At 53.8% G+C, this 17,158-nt stretch overlaps 2 protein-coding genes across 4 annotated transcripts in view; one reads left to right on the forward strand and one right to left on the reverse strand.

Annotated features, from left to right (window-relative positions):
* ITFG1 (integrin alpha FG-GAP repeat containing 1) overlaps positions 1-5,405 on the reverse strand; it is a 90,431-nt gene extending 85,026 nt beyond the window's left edge. Inside the window, exons 1-2 of the mRNA XM_054570304.1 lie at positions 5,180-5,405; positions 3,568-3,640 (exon numbers count right to left, since the gene is read on the reverse strand). Coding sequence (XP_054426279.1) covers positions 3,568-3,640; positions 5,180-5,384 — 278 coding nt within the window. The 5' untranslated portion in view covers positions 5,385-5,405. The remainder of the gene's footprint in view (positions 1-3,567; positions 3,641-5,179) is intronic.
* Positions 5,406-5,648: 243 nt separating this feature from the next.
* Positions 5,649-17,158, forward strand: part of PHKB (phosphorylase kinase regulatory subunit beta) — a 92,594-nt gene continuing 81,084 nt past the window's right edge. For 2 of the 3 annotated variants that reach the window (XM_054570306.1, XM_054570305.1), the window contains exon 1: positions 5,649-5,772. In XM_054570306.1, the coding sequence (XP_054426281.1) occupies positions 5,697-5,772 (76 nt within the window). In that variant the 5' untranslated portion in view covers positions 5,649-5,696. Of the gene's footprint in view, positions 5,773-7,875; positions 7,956-17,158 lie in introns of those variants that run through there. The other variant, XM_054570307.1, reaches the window with a different exon arrangement.

Raw genomic sequence — 17,158 nt, forward strand, 5'->3', positions numbered from 1 at the left:
AACTTAGACCAAGGCGACGTGGCAGGACCGAGCAGATGGAGGGGCGCGGGCGGGCTTGGCGGGCAGGGCACTGGAAGCTCAAGCGCCAGGAGAGAAAGGCTCTGGAGGCAGGCGCGAGGCGCAGGGCTGAGGCGGGCTGGGCTGAGGTCTGCGCTGTGGAGGGCGGTCCCTTTCACCTGTCCCCCAGCAAGGCAGGAACCAAGCAGCTCACTCCTGGGAAGTTTCAGGCTCAGAGGTTTAAGGGACGGTGAGGGCAAGGCCGGGCCTCAAGCTGACAAGAGGCACTGGGTGGGAGGCCCACAGAAGGAACAGCCTGATGCCCCTCCACGCTCCCCCCCCGGCCCCCGCCCCCAGGGCTAACTCGGCAGGAACACACACGCGAGGCAGGAGACAAGGGGCAGGAGATGCAGTTTCCACAGTAGCTTTTTAGTGCTTCCTCTTGACTATGAATAGATACCCTGCCTTTCCAAGAAAACTGTGAATATTAAAGAGGGCAAAACAACAGCAGTAAGAAATCTGAAGAAAATAGAAATAATAGAATAAAAGAAAACCTCAAAACTACACTTTGAGACAGAAGGGAAGTATGTCCAATAAAAAACGCTAAAGAACAGCATGGCATGAGAGAAAAACCAGTGAGAGAACAAATAAAACTTCTTGCAGATGGAGGAATATGACAGCTAACATAAAAAATTCAAGAGAAGGATTAGGATAGCACCGAGAAAACCCCCTGGAAAGGAAAATAAAACAAAACGACAAAAATGCAGTTAAAATAGAGGAATAAAGGAGGACCCACGAAGTCCCATAACCAACTGACAGGCATTCCTGAAAGAGGAAACAAAAAAATTACCAAAGAAACAATGTCCGAACCTTTGAGAAAGCCTCCAGGACAGGAGCCTCCGGCTTGACGGGGCCCAGCCCGCGCCCGCAGAAGGAATGAAAGTAATCTGCACCGAGACGCAGCATCGTGAAATTTCCGTGCAAAGGGATAACAAAGAGACCCTAAGAGCTTCCAAAATTTAAAATAAAGCAAGTCACGCGTGAAGGATGAGGAGAAAGGAAAGCAGCAACCACAAAAACAGCAGCCAGCGCGGCGGGAAGACAGGAGGCAGGGGAGGGCGAAGAGCGCGCAGCAAGGTTTGGGGCTGAAGGGCGGCCCCTCCCTTAGGCGCTCCCCAGGTCGCGCTCCAGTGACGGAGGTGAAGATGCTCGGACAGAAGGCAGCGGACCCAAGGGTCCAGCAAAGACCAGCAAGGGAGGCCCCTGCACGGACAACTCTGCAGAAGGCCTAGAGGGTGCCTCGTGGCGGGACGAGAGTGCCGGGCACTCAGCAGGGAAATCACAGAGCACAGAGGGGGCGTGGCAGGTGGGGGGGACACCTGCAAAGAAAATAAGGACCTGTGCACAGAAGACGGGCAACTCGTCTTTTAAGAAGCCCCCCTCTACTCCAGGAGGGAGCCCGCACAGAAGTGCCGCTCCGCGCGGCTTGGCTCTGCAGCGCACAGAACCTCCACGGCCCAGGGCGAACGGGGCCGGCCGGCCTAGCGGAGCACGGCAGACAGCCCTGCAGAGGTGCGGGACGTGACCTAAGGATGGGGACCCTGACCTGCGCTGGCAGAAAATCCAGCCGACAGTGAAGGAACGTGTTTTAAAGTACGGAAATAAACACCAGAAGACACAGCTAAAAGTTCTAAAAGCGTTTGCATCTGAGAGAGGCAAAGGAAAGTGGGGGAGGGAAAGGGTGAAGAACAGCTATTTTTATTTAAAAAAACGTCTAAATAAAGAGAAAAACAAGAGTTTCAAAATTTTAAAAGTGCAGTAAGTCCTCACTTAACATTACTGACAGGTTTTTTGACTTTAAGTGAAACAACATATAACGAAACCAGTTTTCTCATAGGCTGGCTGATAGACACAATTAAGTTCCTGTGCATTTCATCAACGTCATAATGAAACGACATAGGGCAAAACAATGTTATTCTGGAACCTGATGTATATAAAACAATACTGCACGAATACAAAAAGATTAATTGGGATTTAAAAAAGAATTTGTGGAACCCATGCCCTTTAAATCCCATACATTTCCTTAACTTTCAATCTTCCAAGAATAAGCATTTCTGGTATAGAAGAAAATTTCTTGCACATAAGGCAGCCCACTTCTCGTATGTATATTTATCAATTTCTGCTCCCTCCCCGCTGTAAGCACGCCGATATCCAGTGCTCAGAACAGTTCTCCGGGGGCGAGCTCCTGCTTGTTCACCTACAACTTCCCTCTCAATGTTCTAACTCAAGGTTGTTTCTTGTTACATCTTTAGAATTAACTGCTGTAAAGCCTGAGGACTCATTAGTCCACATGGGGACTGATTTTTTTTTTTTTTTAACAGAGGGGAAGAAGGGGAGAGAGGGAGAGAAACATCGATCAGTTGCTTCCCACACGCGTCCTGACGTGAGACTGGACCGACAACCCAAGCATGTTGAAAGCCCACTGGCAACCTTTTGCTTTGCGGGATGGTGCCCAACGAACTGAGCCACACCAGTCAGGGGTGAAACATATTTTTTTAAATGTTTCCTAAGTAACTTCTTATCTTTCCATGCACCGTTCGTCCTGCATGTGGTTAACAAGTCAGTGAACCTAAAATACTGTTTTCGTCATCTCTCCTTTCAACAAGAACCTCTAATGATTTCCCACCTCACGGGACTGGGTTCCGACGCGTTCTGTCTGAGGTCGATGGAGGTTCCCAGCCGGCCAATCGCGTCTCCCGTCTCGGCCCTGCACTGAGCACCCCGCTTCCGTCAGGCAAGCCTTCCCGGCTCCTCTTCACAACGTGCTGCTTTAACTGCCATCTCTTGATAATGCTGAACCCCCAACTTGAAAGCCCTCACTTAAAGTCTACTTAAGGTCAGGCTGAAGTCCCCCAGCTTTCTAGAAGCTACCACTTTAGCCTGCACTGCCTCCTCGCTTCCTCCCTGAACCAGCCAGCAATCAATCCTTTGTTTCTCATAGCTTCAGAAGTACACTGGCTCGCTTCTGACAGTGGTCTCTGTGTTTTATGCAATGCCGGTCACATAAAAGAAGGACTATTATTTGAACACTTAAAAAATGTATCCTCATTTGCATGCCTTCAAAATCAACCTTAAAAACTCACCACCCACCAATCAATAAACAAAGGAAAACTGAGGACAGAGGGGACTGGCCCCCTCCCTGTGCAAAGGACGCCCCTCCCCGCCCCCCAACACAGCTGACCCGGTAAGTCTGTGAGCGAGCTGCATGCTCAGGATGCGGGGCAGGCAGTCCGCAGCACATTCGAGGAAGCCTATCAGACCGCACGGGTGCGGCAAGCGGCTGCAGGAACAGACCTAGATCCTCTCATTTTATTTATTTTTAGAGTAAATCACTTGTAAACTTTGGTGCATTCAGGATATTTCCAAACAAATGACATCCCACGCATCCCTCGTGACCGGCGGTTTGGTGCCAGCCCCACAGTTGGGTAAGCGTGCTTTCAGAGGCTGCCTATTACATATCTCTTCTTACACTAATGCCTGTTTTACAGAAACAAATACACAGGTACTTACTTCAAGGACACCTTTACTTTGGGTTTAAAATAGGGTGCGTTCTGGTCTGCCAAAAAGACGATTAAATCATTCCCTAAAAGAAGCGAATACATGATGTTAGAACAACGTTGTCTGGTAGGACAGCCAACTAGTGTTGACAAGGGTTTCCCAGGCACCGCTCTCAATGAGAAAACTTTTATTTTACTCCCGTTCATCGGCGCTCTCCAGGCTAGTCCCACGCGTCTGACGGGATAGAGGCGCCCAGCAGGGCATCACAAACTCAGCGTCCAGAGGCAGTGCGGACGTGGAAAACATGGTTGGTCAGGACAACCTGAAGCCAAGGAACGGCCTCGGCCAGAAGCCAGATGGGTTCTCTTCAAAGAACCACATAAAGAACCTGCTCGTAACTCTATGTCAGGCCCTGTCTTCCCCAAACCCACCACCGAAGACCCTTATTAAGGCTGCTTAGTCCATCAGACGCATCACGTGAAGGACACAGCCTCTCCAACAGTAGGTGTCTGACTAACGAGGACACGGTCACGTATTTCAGCAGAAAAAGCTGAATCGTGCAAGACCCTCTTGTGGCTCCCTTGGAACCTGCCCCGGGGGATGCTGCATTCTTAGAACTCGGTGAGCATTCGGTGGAGCAGAATTTTAGGGCTGTCCAAACACGAGCCACCTTTAACATTAAAAGAAGAGTCTCTGTACCCCGTTTGGGTGGAGTAGCTACAGGTTTGGGAGTATGCACCCTTTTTGCAACATTTGGGGCCATACAGAGACAGGGAAAATACCCAGGGTTCAAGAGAGGCTCTGGGGTCTTCAGAAGCACCCAGAGAAGACTGGGCCAGGACCCTGTAGTCAAGCTCTGCATAAGACTTCACTCTTTTCCTCCTGGCCTTGACCTTAAACAACACCTGGGCTAGGGGTTCTCAAGAATGCCAAGACCCTCTAACGCCCATTGTCAACATCAAGATTAAAAAACAAACAAACAAACCAACCAAAACATTGTTTAAGGATGGTTAAAGCCAGGAACTCCCAAGAACCTCAAGTTGGCAAAGAAAGCAGAGATGCGGAAAACTAGGGTAGTGACCACAGCAAGGACGGGCCAGCTGGGAGGGCCCAGGAACTTCCAAGAAAGCTGGGACCCTGGCAAAGCGAGGGCGACGAGCGGGGGCAGGGGAAAGGCCTGCGAGCAGAGACTGTCAAGGCGCAGCGTTTGCAGCTCACGAAAGGGGATGAAGGGGGAGGGGCGCGGGGGCAGGGGAGAAAGGAAGGGATGCAGGGGCTACGGAGACTCCGGGGGACCAGGAAGGACTTTGGAAGGCAGGTGATTCCATGGGGAGGAGGGGGCACAGGGGGAAGGCCGCGGGCTTCTCAGGGAAAAACTGGGGTGTTTCCAGGGCTTTGGGGTGGGGGGTACATCCCACTGCGGGGTGGCCGGGCCAGGACCCGAGGGGAAAGGCTGGAGGAGGCGGGCAAGCAGTCAAGGATGCTGGAGGTAAAGGGCGAGGGAGTCAGGGCTGGGAGCGGGGGCCGGGAGATTGAGGGAGCCCAGCCCCCCTGGCCAGGGGCGCAGGGGGCCCCGCGAGGGGCACGGGGACGCGGGCACAGGGAGGGCCGGGCAGGCACTGACTTTCCCGCAGCACGAAGAGGTCCGTCTGCTTGTCGGAGTTGAGGTCTCCGAAGGCCGCCAGGGTGCCCCAGGCCTCGGCCCCGAAGAGTTCGGCCGTGACGTTGTGCAGCGCCCGCGCCGGGGCCGGCCCGGCTCCCAGCAGCGCGAGCCCCCCGAGCAGCGGCGCCCACAGCACCCAGGCGCCCGGCCGCCGGCCCGCCGCCATGGCCGCCCTCGGCCCCGCCCGCCGGCCCCGCGCCGCGCTTGACGGCAGCCGCAAAGCACCGCCGCCGGCCCCGCCCGCCCCGCGCCGCCCCGCTGCTCGCACGAGCCGCCCGCGCTCGCGCCCTCGCGCCCCCGTGTCCCGCGCGCGCCCCTCCGACTGACGCGGCGCAGGCCCTGGGCGCGCGGGGAGAGACCTCGCGCTCACTTCCGGCCGCCGCGCGTCCCGACAGTGTCGCGCGGGGGGGCGGGGCCGGCGGCTGTGGTGACAGGCGGCCCCGGGGGCGGTGGCGGGCCAGGCAGTGGCCCCGGCGCGATGGCGGGGGCGGCGGGGCGCATGGCCGAAGTGAGCTGGACGGTCTTGGAGCGGAGAGCCCGGGCCAAGCGCTCAGGTTTGGCAAGCGGGGCGCTCCTCCCCCCGAGCGCCTGGGCGGGGGGCAGGTGGGGTCCTGGAGTGAGCCCTGTGCCCGCGCGCGTCCCTTCGGACAGCGGTCGGCCATCTGGCCTTGCGCACGGTGCTGCCCCCCACCCTAGAAACGAGGGGGAGGCCCCAACGTTCTCTCGTGTGTGTCCCCCCTCGGAAACTAGTGGTGACACCGACGTCGCCCGGAGGCTTCCTCCTTAGAAGTCAGACGGCGACCACGTTCCTGCCCACGACAGTGTGTCCTTCTGTGTGTTCCCAAAAGTCAAACGGCTTCACTCTCGGATAGGACTGTGATCTGTCAGTTGCCTTATTTCATGTCCTTTTGACATTCCCCTCACGTCCTGAGCCACAGCCAGTGATCTCGGTGGCAGAATGGGAGGGGGGGGCATGGCTCAGGCCACGAAAGGGGTCCCGTGGAGCACAGTTGGGGCTCCGAGGGAAGCAGGTCCCTCCCTGGGCAAGTGGCCCCAGGGCACCTAGTTTGCAGGCGGGGCTCAAGCCCGAGGCCACCGAGGTCCCAAGACTCCGCGGAGGCTGTCCAAAGAGTTCAAGTGTCCTGAACTGGCTTCTCCAAATTGCAAAGTCACGACTTCGAAGCTAGCACTTGTGGCTGAGAAGTCCCCTGAGAGCCGGGATTGAACCGTCTCCGATTCCGCGCGGGCCGCGAGCGCTCCAGGGCTGAAAGTGAGCCTGTGACCAGGAAAGCCGAGTCTCCCACCAGGAATCTTCGTTACTGTGTGTCCGAGTTGGGAGATGCTAATAACGTTAGTGTTGCTACTCGGAAAACAAAGGCACAGCCCCGGGAACACTGGCTCTGCGTTTGCATTAATGTTTAGAGAGAACAGTAAGTTTCTCAGCTGATAGGATGTCTAGGGCTCTTCCCATGTAGGAAGGTCTTAGACATCTGTTGTGTACTCTGCCTTTTTTGGTTAATTTGAAGAAATTACCTAATTTCATAAGGCACGCCGAAGGAATTTGCCCAATGTTTGTTGCTGATTTCATTGTTTTAAAACCTTAAAAAAGTTCTGTGCTTATTAGGGTGATACCAAAACCCCCGGGGAAAGTAGGAGAGAAGTTCTCAAAAAGTAGCCCTTAGCACATTTGAGTCAATATAGTTACTTAGAAGAGTCACACATATTTTTGTTTCACACTTTTTCTTAAAATTGTTGTTTCCTATTGAAGTGTTGAGTTGACCACTAACCACATATGTGTCTGGGTTATAAAGAATTATAAGAATATCTGGTCAGAGAATCATCTGAGTTTTTTACAGGAATGGAGCTCTGCCCTTGAAATGTTTCAAAAGCATTTCTCTTTCCCCTTAATAAGCACGTAGGGTTTGTTTTCTTCTCTAGTTCTTATTTCCTCTGAAGTGCATGTCATAACAGTAAGCTTTGAAAACCTACCCTCCCTTCCTTAACTGAGAAAAAAGTTCCAGTTTTATTGAAATATCGTTGAATGCAGTCACTTCAATGTGGTTTCACGGGCAAAGCAGTTTGGTGCATAGTATAGATGTCGGATGTTCTGGCATGTTTACATCATGGCAGTGACAGAGGTGCCATTGGAAGTCATTCTTCTGTGTGAGCTGAGGTGTCAGATTCTTTTAACTCTGCCCTACGAGCTACAAAGTTTCCCGAGTGAATCACTGACGTCCTATGTCATTAAAAGCCATCAATCTGGCCCTCGTTACTTTTCGAAGAATACACAAGCCGAGCTCTGTTGGGAGCTGGGGCCGACCTGATTCCGAGGGAGTCGTCGCTGCGGAGGTCTGAGCATTGTGACATATACATCGCGGCATAATGGCCGCTGAGTAGAGAATGACACTCTTAGGTAACATTTGATAAGTGGATGTTGTGTATTTCTGCCTAATTTATGTAAGCAACTGTAACTTACCAAAGCAAAGCACATTTTCAAGTCATAAAAAGAGAATAAAATTATAATGAACCTCGATGATTGTCTGTTGCACACTGCATCATGTTAACAACTGCTCACACTGCTTTCAATTAATCTAATGCTGATTGCTTCTAACCTTCACTAAACAGTGGGAAAATCGCTGTAGTTTAGCCTGGGACGCTTGTGCGTAGAGCCCACAGTTTGAAATGGCCCGCTCGCCTGACGCAGCCGTGACCTCCCCGCCGGCTTTCTTAAGGTCTGGTAAGTGTGGGGACCCCCAAAGGGGTTCATTTTAAATACTTTCGTTTCTGAAGTGTGATGTCACCCAACGAGAGCGTTCAGATTCTGTGCCTCTTTGGGGGGCCCGAGCCTGGATGCCGGTTCTGCCGCGGTTCTGCCGCGGTTCTGCCGCGTGAGGCTGACGGCCGCACCGTGCGGAGCGCAGTCTCTGTCCTGCCGTGGCTGGGTGTGGGTGGGAGCGGGGACGGGTGTGCCTCAGCGGTCAAACGGGGACATAAAAAGCCTCTGAAATGATTTTTGTCTTCTTGCATAATGGGACTAACTTTTGTAAGTTAGGAATTTTTGGTTAGCATCCTGCTTATTTACTCTTCATCGGCTCCCTGTGAAGTAGGTATTTTTATAGATTTCCATAGACAGGCAAGGGAGGCCCACTTGGTGCTCCCCTGATGCAGCGCTTGTCCCACGCGTCCTGAGACTTGGGTTTCAAAGCCACGTGCTTGGCCCGCCGTCCCACGGCTTCTCGGCGCGAGGGCCGCGGGGGGTCTTGGCCCCGTGGCTCTCAGGCTGCCACGCGAGTGAGAGCCCTTGCAAACGGGATGAAAGCTGTGGAGTTGCTCCTCAGGCGAGTGCCCCGGTTTTGAATCCAGGGTGGAGGAGGTTGGTGCATCCAGGAGAGAACGCGCGTGGGTTCGCACGGGGACCAGGCGTTTGGCTGCGTCCGGCCTCGCTTTAGAGAGGAGAAGGCCTCCGCTGAGCGGCCATGGAGCTGCAGTGAGGACGGGTCTCCGGGGCTTTCCCTGCAGCGTGTGGCCCATCTGGGGCCAGGTAACCCCTCGGTGTGTGGACGCTCTGCGAGGAGCCTGTTGGCAAGAGGCGGCTTTGTCCCTAAGGTCCCTGAAGCAGAGTGTTCAGGCCTCCGGATCCGTGAACAGGTAAATGGGAGGTGAGATGAGCCCGCCCAAAGGTGACAGGGGGCACCTTCCTTTTGGTTTCACCATAGCCCTTTATCTCCATTTATGCTTCGAGTCCTGTTTCGCCAGAGGACGGAGGGGCAGATCTCGAAGAGAAGAGAGAAACAGCTCAGGGAAGACTCATAAATGGGAGATAACAAAGCTTCCGCCTTAAGGAACGAAAACGACTCTTGCCTCCAGTTATCCTCAGCTAAGGACAAACGAGGGGGTGTTAACATTTCCAGTCATTGATTTCTGATTTAATCTTTGAACTAAGAGGCCGAGAGAGCACGTGCCTTTGGACTGGAACGCTGGAGATCGGCTTCCACGCATTGGAAGGCGTGTACAGGAAGCTTTTCCAGCACCGTGTTATTAAATCAAAAGAGAATGTGCCAAGAAACAAAATAGAAAAATACCGAACTTCACTGTTACGAGCCATTTTGAAGAGTGATTCCTTATAAATGACTTGCAATATTTACACTTTGTGGAGGTTCCTCTCACCAAAACTTAGTAGTGACTCTAAGGAAATACGGAAAACTTTTACCTGTTATAATAAATACTCAGAAGGGTCTGCGTTTTTAGTTTATTTACTAATTTAGAAGTACTGCATGTGTATTAGAAGTGATTGTTCTCTCCCGTTGTTGTTCCGGGGACATTATCCTGGTAGGGGAGTGTTTTATGGAGCCGCTTCATTTAACAGTCACTTTAAAACACGGGGTCACAGCCGAGTGTTCCCTGGAGCTTTTGGCGTGAAACTATTCAATGTGACCCAAAATGAAAGCCAGTATCTTGCTTTGGAAAATTAGTTTCCAACCTCCCTAGGTTGCTTTACGCATTTTAATCCCCTTTATTCCCCCGAATTTGCCTGTCTCTGCTCCTCCTTGGGTTCAGTGTGCCCCGTGTTTCCGCGTACAGGCCAGAGCTGTGCTCGGCTGCCTAAATCCAAAGAAAGCTCTGGGTGTCCAGCTTCTCCGCCTGCCTTCTTCCTTCCTTCCTTTTGTTCTTTCTTTCTGTTTGTATTAAAATTTTTTTTGGAAATCTCAATTACACTTGACATGCCATGTCGTAGTAGTTTCAGTACAACAGAGTCATCAGACGTTTGTAGACCCTGTGAAGAGATCACCCCGGCAGCCTAGGGCTCATTGGACCTCCCGGTTCTGCTTTAAAGGCTTTTGGAGTGAAATGTACAAGACAAGGAATTTATAGGCAAATCCACAACCACCGGAAGTGAGTTGTTAGGGAAGGAGCGCAGCGCCCAGCCGCCTGGGTCACCCTGACCCTTCGGGAGGCTGTGACGGGCACCCAGCCCGGCCTGGCAGGCCGCTCGGCTGCGGCCGCGCGCTGGGCTGGGATTGTGGCGTTTCGTGACGAGGCGGGAAGTGTCTTGGCGTTTTTACTTTATTCTTAGAGGACAATTTAAAAATTACTCTTTCTAGAGAATAAGAGGTACAAACGTTCAGTCACCCGGGTGTGTGTCCGCCGTACAAAATGAGTAATATTATTATAACTCTGCACCGTGACAGATGGTGACTAGGCTCCGCGTGGTCATCTTGTCCTAAGGTCTGCAAACGTCAAACCACTGTGTTGCACACCTGAAACCAATATAACAGTGTATGTCAACTGTACTCCTATTAAAAATACATTTAGAAAAGAATTCATTTCCTTCAAAATTAAAAAAAAAATTGCTCCTTCTTAAAATGAATGCTCAGCTCACCTCTGTCTTGACTGCCAAAGTTTATCAGCATCTAAGTGAGTTTCTCAGCTTGTGACTTGAGCTTTCCCTTTTACTGATTTCTTTTTAGGTTCTTTGAATCATTTCTTTTTTTCCTAAAGTCTCCTTCCATCCCTGTTTACCCCCCTTTACCCTCTTTTCCCTCCCCCAGCCCCTCTTCCCTCTGGTCACCGCCGCGCTGTTGTCTGTGTTTGTCAGTGTTTCGTTCTTTGTTTGACCCCCCCTCCTTTTCCACGCAGCCCGCCCCCCCCCTCCGCCCCACCGCGGCCTGTCTGTTTTCTGCATCTATGTCTCTTTCTATTTTGTCTGTTAGGTTATTTTGTGCATTGGATTGCACATATAAGTAAAATCATGTTTTACTTGTCTTTCTCTGACTGGCTAATTTCACGGAGCATAACGCTCTCCAGGTCCATCCACGCTGTTGCAAAGCGTAAGATCCCCTCCTTTTTCATGGCTGAGTAGTGTTCCATTGTGTGAATGACACTTTTTTATCCCCTGCTGACGGGCACTTGGGCTGTTTCCATAGCTTGGCAATTGTAATAATGCTGAAGGGGATGGGGGGGGGGGTGTATTTTCTTTTATCAATTTGATTTGATGGGAATATCAATACCTGGTAAAACTTTATGGTATATTCTGGACAAAGCCCAACTTTTTATTTTAACATGGGACACTCTTTCCCCTTCAGACGTTGTATGGTAGCCTTACTTTTGGCCCAGGTCAGCAGGCGACCAGTCACAAAGTTTTCGTGGTGCAGAGACCAGGGGCCTGAGGCTCTCGCGCTTTTTTCCTTTGAGAGCGAGGGTAAGGAAAGTGCACATTTTGTGTTTAGCTCTGCATGAATTTCATCTGCTTCTGTTTACTCCCTGTTTGAACTTAAGCAAGTTACTTTACATCTTCGAGACTTGGTTTCCTTGTCTGTAAAAATAACCCCAAAGGGATCATTGTGAGGGTTAAATAAGGCATTATATGTTGAACAGTTAATATTTACAAGCTGGCTGATACATTGTAAATGTTTTTCTCCTTCCTGCTGAGCTTTTGAGAGCAGGACCTACACAAACCCACAAAAGCTTCTTACCCCCTCCTTTTGGTGTCTACCCTCTAAGTAGCCATTTGTTTAGAAAACTTGACATGGTAAATTACAATGGGCATGAATCAGATTAGTCAGAAGTAGCTTTTACTTTGTTGCAAGCCGACTTCCTTTTCGTCATAATCACCACAAGTCTAAGTAAAGGGTGATAGTTCCCTGGATACCTGGTCAGGCTGCAGGGGAGCAGCCGTTATTTTACAGACAGACAGACAGCAGGGACATTTGTCTTACATCCGTGAGCGCTGGGTGTATTCACGGGGCATGGGATTTTCAGAAGCTCAAGTAAAGTCCTGCGAGGAGCTCTGATCTCTTGCTTCTGGGTCCTGCCCTGCGATCTTAAAAGGGTCAGGAAACAGAGGCCACGCGACAGGGCCCAGCCGCCCGGGCATGGGTCTCATCGCCCTTTGACCTCACGCCCTTCCTGGGCCATTATCCTGAGCAAAGAGGACGCTTTTCGGACGCTTCCATGAAGAGTCCAGTGGCTTGTCGCAGGGCTCCAGACTGTTCCGGAATACTCACACGGTGCTCCCTAAGAGCTACTTTTGCTCCTGCTGTTTTCTTTACTTCCAGCCTCTGTGAAGCCAGGGGAAGGGGGAGAGGGGCTGCCCGAGGCCCCAACCCTGACCCAGGCGCCTCCTGCCCCTGTCTGAGCAGGCCTGGGGGGCGTCCCGCCTGTGACCCGCCGAAGCAGAGCTCTGATCTACTCCGCTGCGACCCCAGCCTGTGCCTCCCGTAGCCTGCTCCACGGCAGTAAACGACCTGGGTGTTCTTCCAGCTGCTCAGGCTAAAAATAGAGAACGTGCCCTTTTCCTCACCCTTTTTATTCTGTTCAGATCCTTTTTACTTCATCTCCCAAACCTATTCCAGCATCTGATCTTCACCTCCGGATGCCCTGCCCTGGTCTAAGCCACCTACCTCTGGTCTGAAGGGGGAAGGACGCAGCCTGGCTCTCTGCCTGCACATTCTCGCCCCCTGCAACCTGTCCTCTGCCTGCTGTGATTAGGGTCTTTAAAAAAATGCCAGGCAGGTCGTGCCACTTTCCTGTACTCCTGCGTGTCCTTCCGCGTGAAGTTCACAGCCCCTCTCGTGGGGGACCCCCAGCGCCTGGCTCCTGCCTGCCTCTCTGGTCCCCTCCCCGGCCCCTCCCCTCCCCCGCTTCCGCCCCGCAGGCTTGCTTGTTCCTAAGGCCTGAGGCCCTTTTCTGTCCGCTCTCTGCAGCAGCTGCTTCCTCCGCGCAGGAAGCTCTCTCCGGCTGCTCAGTTTCCCGGGCCCTTCTGGGTGTCCTTCAGGCTCTCCTCTGGGGCCGGGCCGCCTGTGGAAGGCCTCGTCTCAGGGGTCCCACACAGCGCTCTCCATTCCAATTCCCCGGAGCGTGCTCTCACGGTGTGACAGCTTTCTCCTAGCTTTCCTGGCTCATGCGAGAGGGGAGACTTCAGCTGTCTGGCTCACTCCCGGTCCCTAGAGACCGGCGCGAGCCTGCAGTCAAGTAAGCGGCAGTCAGTCCAGCGCTTCGGGAGCCCTGCCCCGTTCCGTCCCCAGGTCTCTCCTGCCCCCTTGGGAGACACGTCACACTGTGTTTCATAGGACTGCAGGCGCATACAAATGGGCTCAAGCCCCGGTACAATACGTACAAAGTTGCGTGAACTGCTTCTGTACCTATGCTTCTTGTTAGAGAGACAAGAGCAATCCCTCGTAAGTTCTTCTGCGAAGATGAAATCATGCCTGTGAGGGACCTAGTGGTTGTCATGGCGGCACTATTAATAACAAGAATGATTATAGCATCGATGACAACAGCAGTGACAACTTCAGTAGCTCATTTTTATGGATTACTGTCAACTGGTGGTCCTTGGCGTCGACTCCACACCACTGGGGATTGGCGGTTGGGGTGCGGTGAGGAAGGCGGCTCCGTGGTGGCCGTGAGGCGGCGCGGCTGCGGCAGCGCTGGGGCAGGGAGGCCTTGCCCGGCTCCGCCGGGAGGCTTTCCTGGTGCCTCAACCCTAGCGGGGGACCAGTCCCCTGTCTTTGCTGCGAGGGACAGTGCCCTTGGAACCAGATGGAAGGCAGGTTAGAGAGAGAGACGCCCCCACCTGGTCCCTGATTACTCGGCCCTCATGCAAATGCGGACTCCAAGTTCTGCGGTTTGACATCTAAAAAGCTCGGTTCCTATTACTCAAAACGGAGCCACGCCGAGGGGCGGCGAGGGCGCGGATGGGGCTGTAGCGGCGCAGCTCTGACTGGCTGGGGAGAGGCTCCGCCGCCCTGGTTGGAATGCAGTGCCGGGAGCAGCTCTGTCGGGCTGGCTCCGGGGGCGGGCGGGCCGGGGCCGGCCAGGCCTTTCGGGGCGGGCAAAGGCAGAAGGTTCGGCGCAGGCCCCGCCTCGGAGTGAGGCCCGGAGTGTGCGGAAACGGCCGCGACTCTGGTGTTCGGTTTTGGCTTCTGGTTCCTTCGTTTGCTTGCCCTTAGTTGGGGCCCAGGTGGCCCCTGGTAGGCGGCACCCCCGGTCGCAGCGCCCGCCCGGGTGGGGTGAGACGGCGGTGTTCTCCGCGCTGCCGTGACGGCCCGCAGCCCACCCGTGCCGTGGGTGTTGTCACCGTGTCTGCGGGAAGCACAGCGCAGAGAAGCGAGGCCGCCGACCTCAGTCTCAGCGGGGACGCGCACTCGGGCAGACCCTGCTCCTCGCGGGTGCTACGGCCTCCTGCTCACTGTGCACAGCGCCGGGCACCCCGTGAGGAAGGGGCCGTGACTTTAACTGCACCCGTTTGCTGCTCCTGGGTCTCTCTGTCGTCACGGGCTCGCCGCTGGGGCAGCGCTCGGGGTGACCGCGGCGCTTGGCTGCGTCCACCTCCGCCGCCCGGACGCGTGGGCCGTTTCCTGCGGAACGCGCTGCCCCGTAGCCGTCACCTCCCACTGCCCCGCCCCTGTGGCCGGTCCGCGCCGCGGGCCCTCTCGGGGTGGCTTTTCTGAAATAGAGAAGCGCAGCTGTTACCCCCTGGCTCGCCGAGCCCCTCGGCTCCCGCCCCTGCAGGCCGCAGGGGGCCCGCGGGAAGGCCCCTCCGGAAGGGACGCCTGAACCGACAGAGGGGACGGGGCCCGGGGAGAAGGGAGGGTGGGGAGCGTCCTGGGACCGCTCCGGGGACGGGGAGAGCCGGGCACGCGAGGAGCCCTGGGGAGGCCAACGGACAGAGAGGCTCTCGACCGGCCCGGCGCCATGGGGTTGGACAGGCGGCCTCGCCGGGAGGTTCTCGGCGAGGAGCCGGGGAGGCTGCGAGCCTGGGGCGCGCCCTGAGGCTCTGCTCCGGGGGGTGGGTGGGGCACCAAGCCCCCCCAGGGTGCCCCCTCGCGCTCCGTGATTCCACGTACATTCACTTAAAAATGGTAACTTCAGAAATCTTCAGTCTAAACCATTTCATTTGGCATAATGCTAGGCATTGGCAGAGATTATTGATCTTTCTGCTTTGATGGGAATTTTTTTCCATGCAAATCGAGCCCCTTTTAAATATGGCTCATCTGAGCTAGATGATTTTAGACTTTTACCTCTTGTTGGTATTAAAACATCTTTAAAATGGCTTTTAAGATAGAGGCATTCAAAATAAGAGCCGTTTTCTTAATTTACATATTTCTGAGGGTAATTATCTTTGCTTTGTGGGATCTTTCTATGAATTCTTATCTGTTGTTTTCGTCAGTTCAGAGACCCTCGTGTTTGCTTACATATCTTGTTTTCATGGAAATATGCAGTGCAGCTCAATTAATTTGCTATCCCCACTTAATCCCAATTCTCAGTAGGCCTGTAGCTTTGATAATTATCATTTGTTCAATAACCACAAGCATAGAAAAGTCCTAGCAGAATGTAAAGTTCATTATTATAATTTAAAAGAATCAAAACTATTTGAGGATTAGAAATTATCACTGGACTCTTTCTTCTGCCGTGTTATACTGTACGGTGTTGCTACTCGTACCTAAGACCTGTACCAAACTTAAGCCTTCCCTCGGGCTTATTTATTCTACCTTTTAAATACTTCTTGGCTCTTCCCTCCCCTCTGCAACCCTGCTGCCCTCTCCTGGCTCCAGGCGCGAGGAGGAGGCCTCCCGCTCGGAGCTTGCGCTTCCCGAGCAGCCCCTCACTTTCTCCGGTTCCGATCGGGGGACGCCCTTGCCCCCGCCCCGCCCCCCGGGCTCTCCGTTATCCAGAGGTCACCGCAGCCTGGACTGAGGTCCAGCACCCTCCGCTGTTGGACTTGCGGTCCCTCCCCAGCCTCCTCCCCAGCCGTCTCTGCCGCGGCCGCAGCATTGCCCTTCGGCCGCAGCTCCCAGAGGCGACACTGAGTCCCTGGCTTCCACCCCCAATCACGAGGGTCCCTCCGTGTTCAGGGGCCTCTCTCTGAAAGGTCGGGGCGCGGCCTGAGCCTTCCTCTCCGCGCAGGGGGCCGCTCCCGGTGCGGTTTCCCGACGAGCCCCTGCCTCCGCACCCGGGTCTCGGTGACTCCCTGCCCCCGGGGTCTGTGGTGCGACCTCCGCGCGGCTTCTGGCTCTGATGGGGCTGCGTTGCTCTCTGATAAGCCTAGATCCGTCCTCCTCTAGATTGCGAAATTCTTCAGGTCAGAGGCGGAACTGGTTGTAGCGTTGGATCCTTAGCCCGGGACCTAGGGCCCCGTGCTGGGGACGCGGAGGCGAAGGGGTTAGCTAGTCATGCTGAGAAGGGTTGCTGCGGGCTGGGTGTGGGCTGCGCTCTCCCAGCTCTGTGTTGCCTGGTCGTGTTCCCCGTTTTATTTGGCGAATTTATTTTCCAGCCGTCTTGAATAAGGACATTTTCATAATAAATATATTTCCTCTACTGGTCAAGTCCAAAAAGGTTCAATGTTCAAATTCAAAAAAGACATAGAATAAGTGAAACAACAGTGACCTTAGTGTGCAATAACTTCATGACTCGGTGAGGGTCCCCGGGTGTTGTCCCTGCTGTGGACGGTGTCCGCAGGGCGCAGGGCGGGCTCCGGCCCCCTTGGCCCCTTGCTGAGCACCTTCGGCAGCCCGGGGTGCTGGTTTTTGCTTTCCCTGATGGGAAATGGGAGAAGTCATGGAGATTATTCACCTGCGTTGTTATCAAAATGTAAGTCATCGGGAGCATGTTTATTTTTTTCACACTGTTTAATAGGCCTTGTCTGTCACAGTATAGACTTTAAGGCACCAAGACATTTGAACTTGGCATTAAATTTCAGAAGTGTGGTAAGGAGGGACAGTAAAACGATAGACTTTTAAATGGAGTGGGAGGAAATTAGCTTCTGAAATCTTGCCGTTGGGAGTGAGCTCAAAATTTGTCAGAATAGGAAAGGATGTGACGTTTGTTTCTGTAGAGGCCCCACACGTGCTGCTAAACGGTGCGGAGAAGAGAGGCTGCTTTCGCACGGCCCCCTTCAAGCAGAGCCTCCTGGTTGCTGTGCACTGACCTCGGGGAGGGGCT

Source organism: Pteronotus mesoamericanus, unplaced genomic scaffold (genome assembly GCF_021234165.1).
Source record: "Pteronotus mesoamericanus isolate MK-2021 breed Mesoamerican mustached bat unplaced genomic scaffold, CSHL_Meso_final contig_202, whole genome shotgun sequence".
Classification (NCBI taxonomy): Eukaryota; Metazoa; Chordata; class Mammalia; order Chiroptera; family Mormoopidae; genus Pteronotus; species Pteronotus mesoamericanus.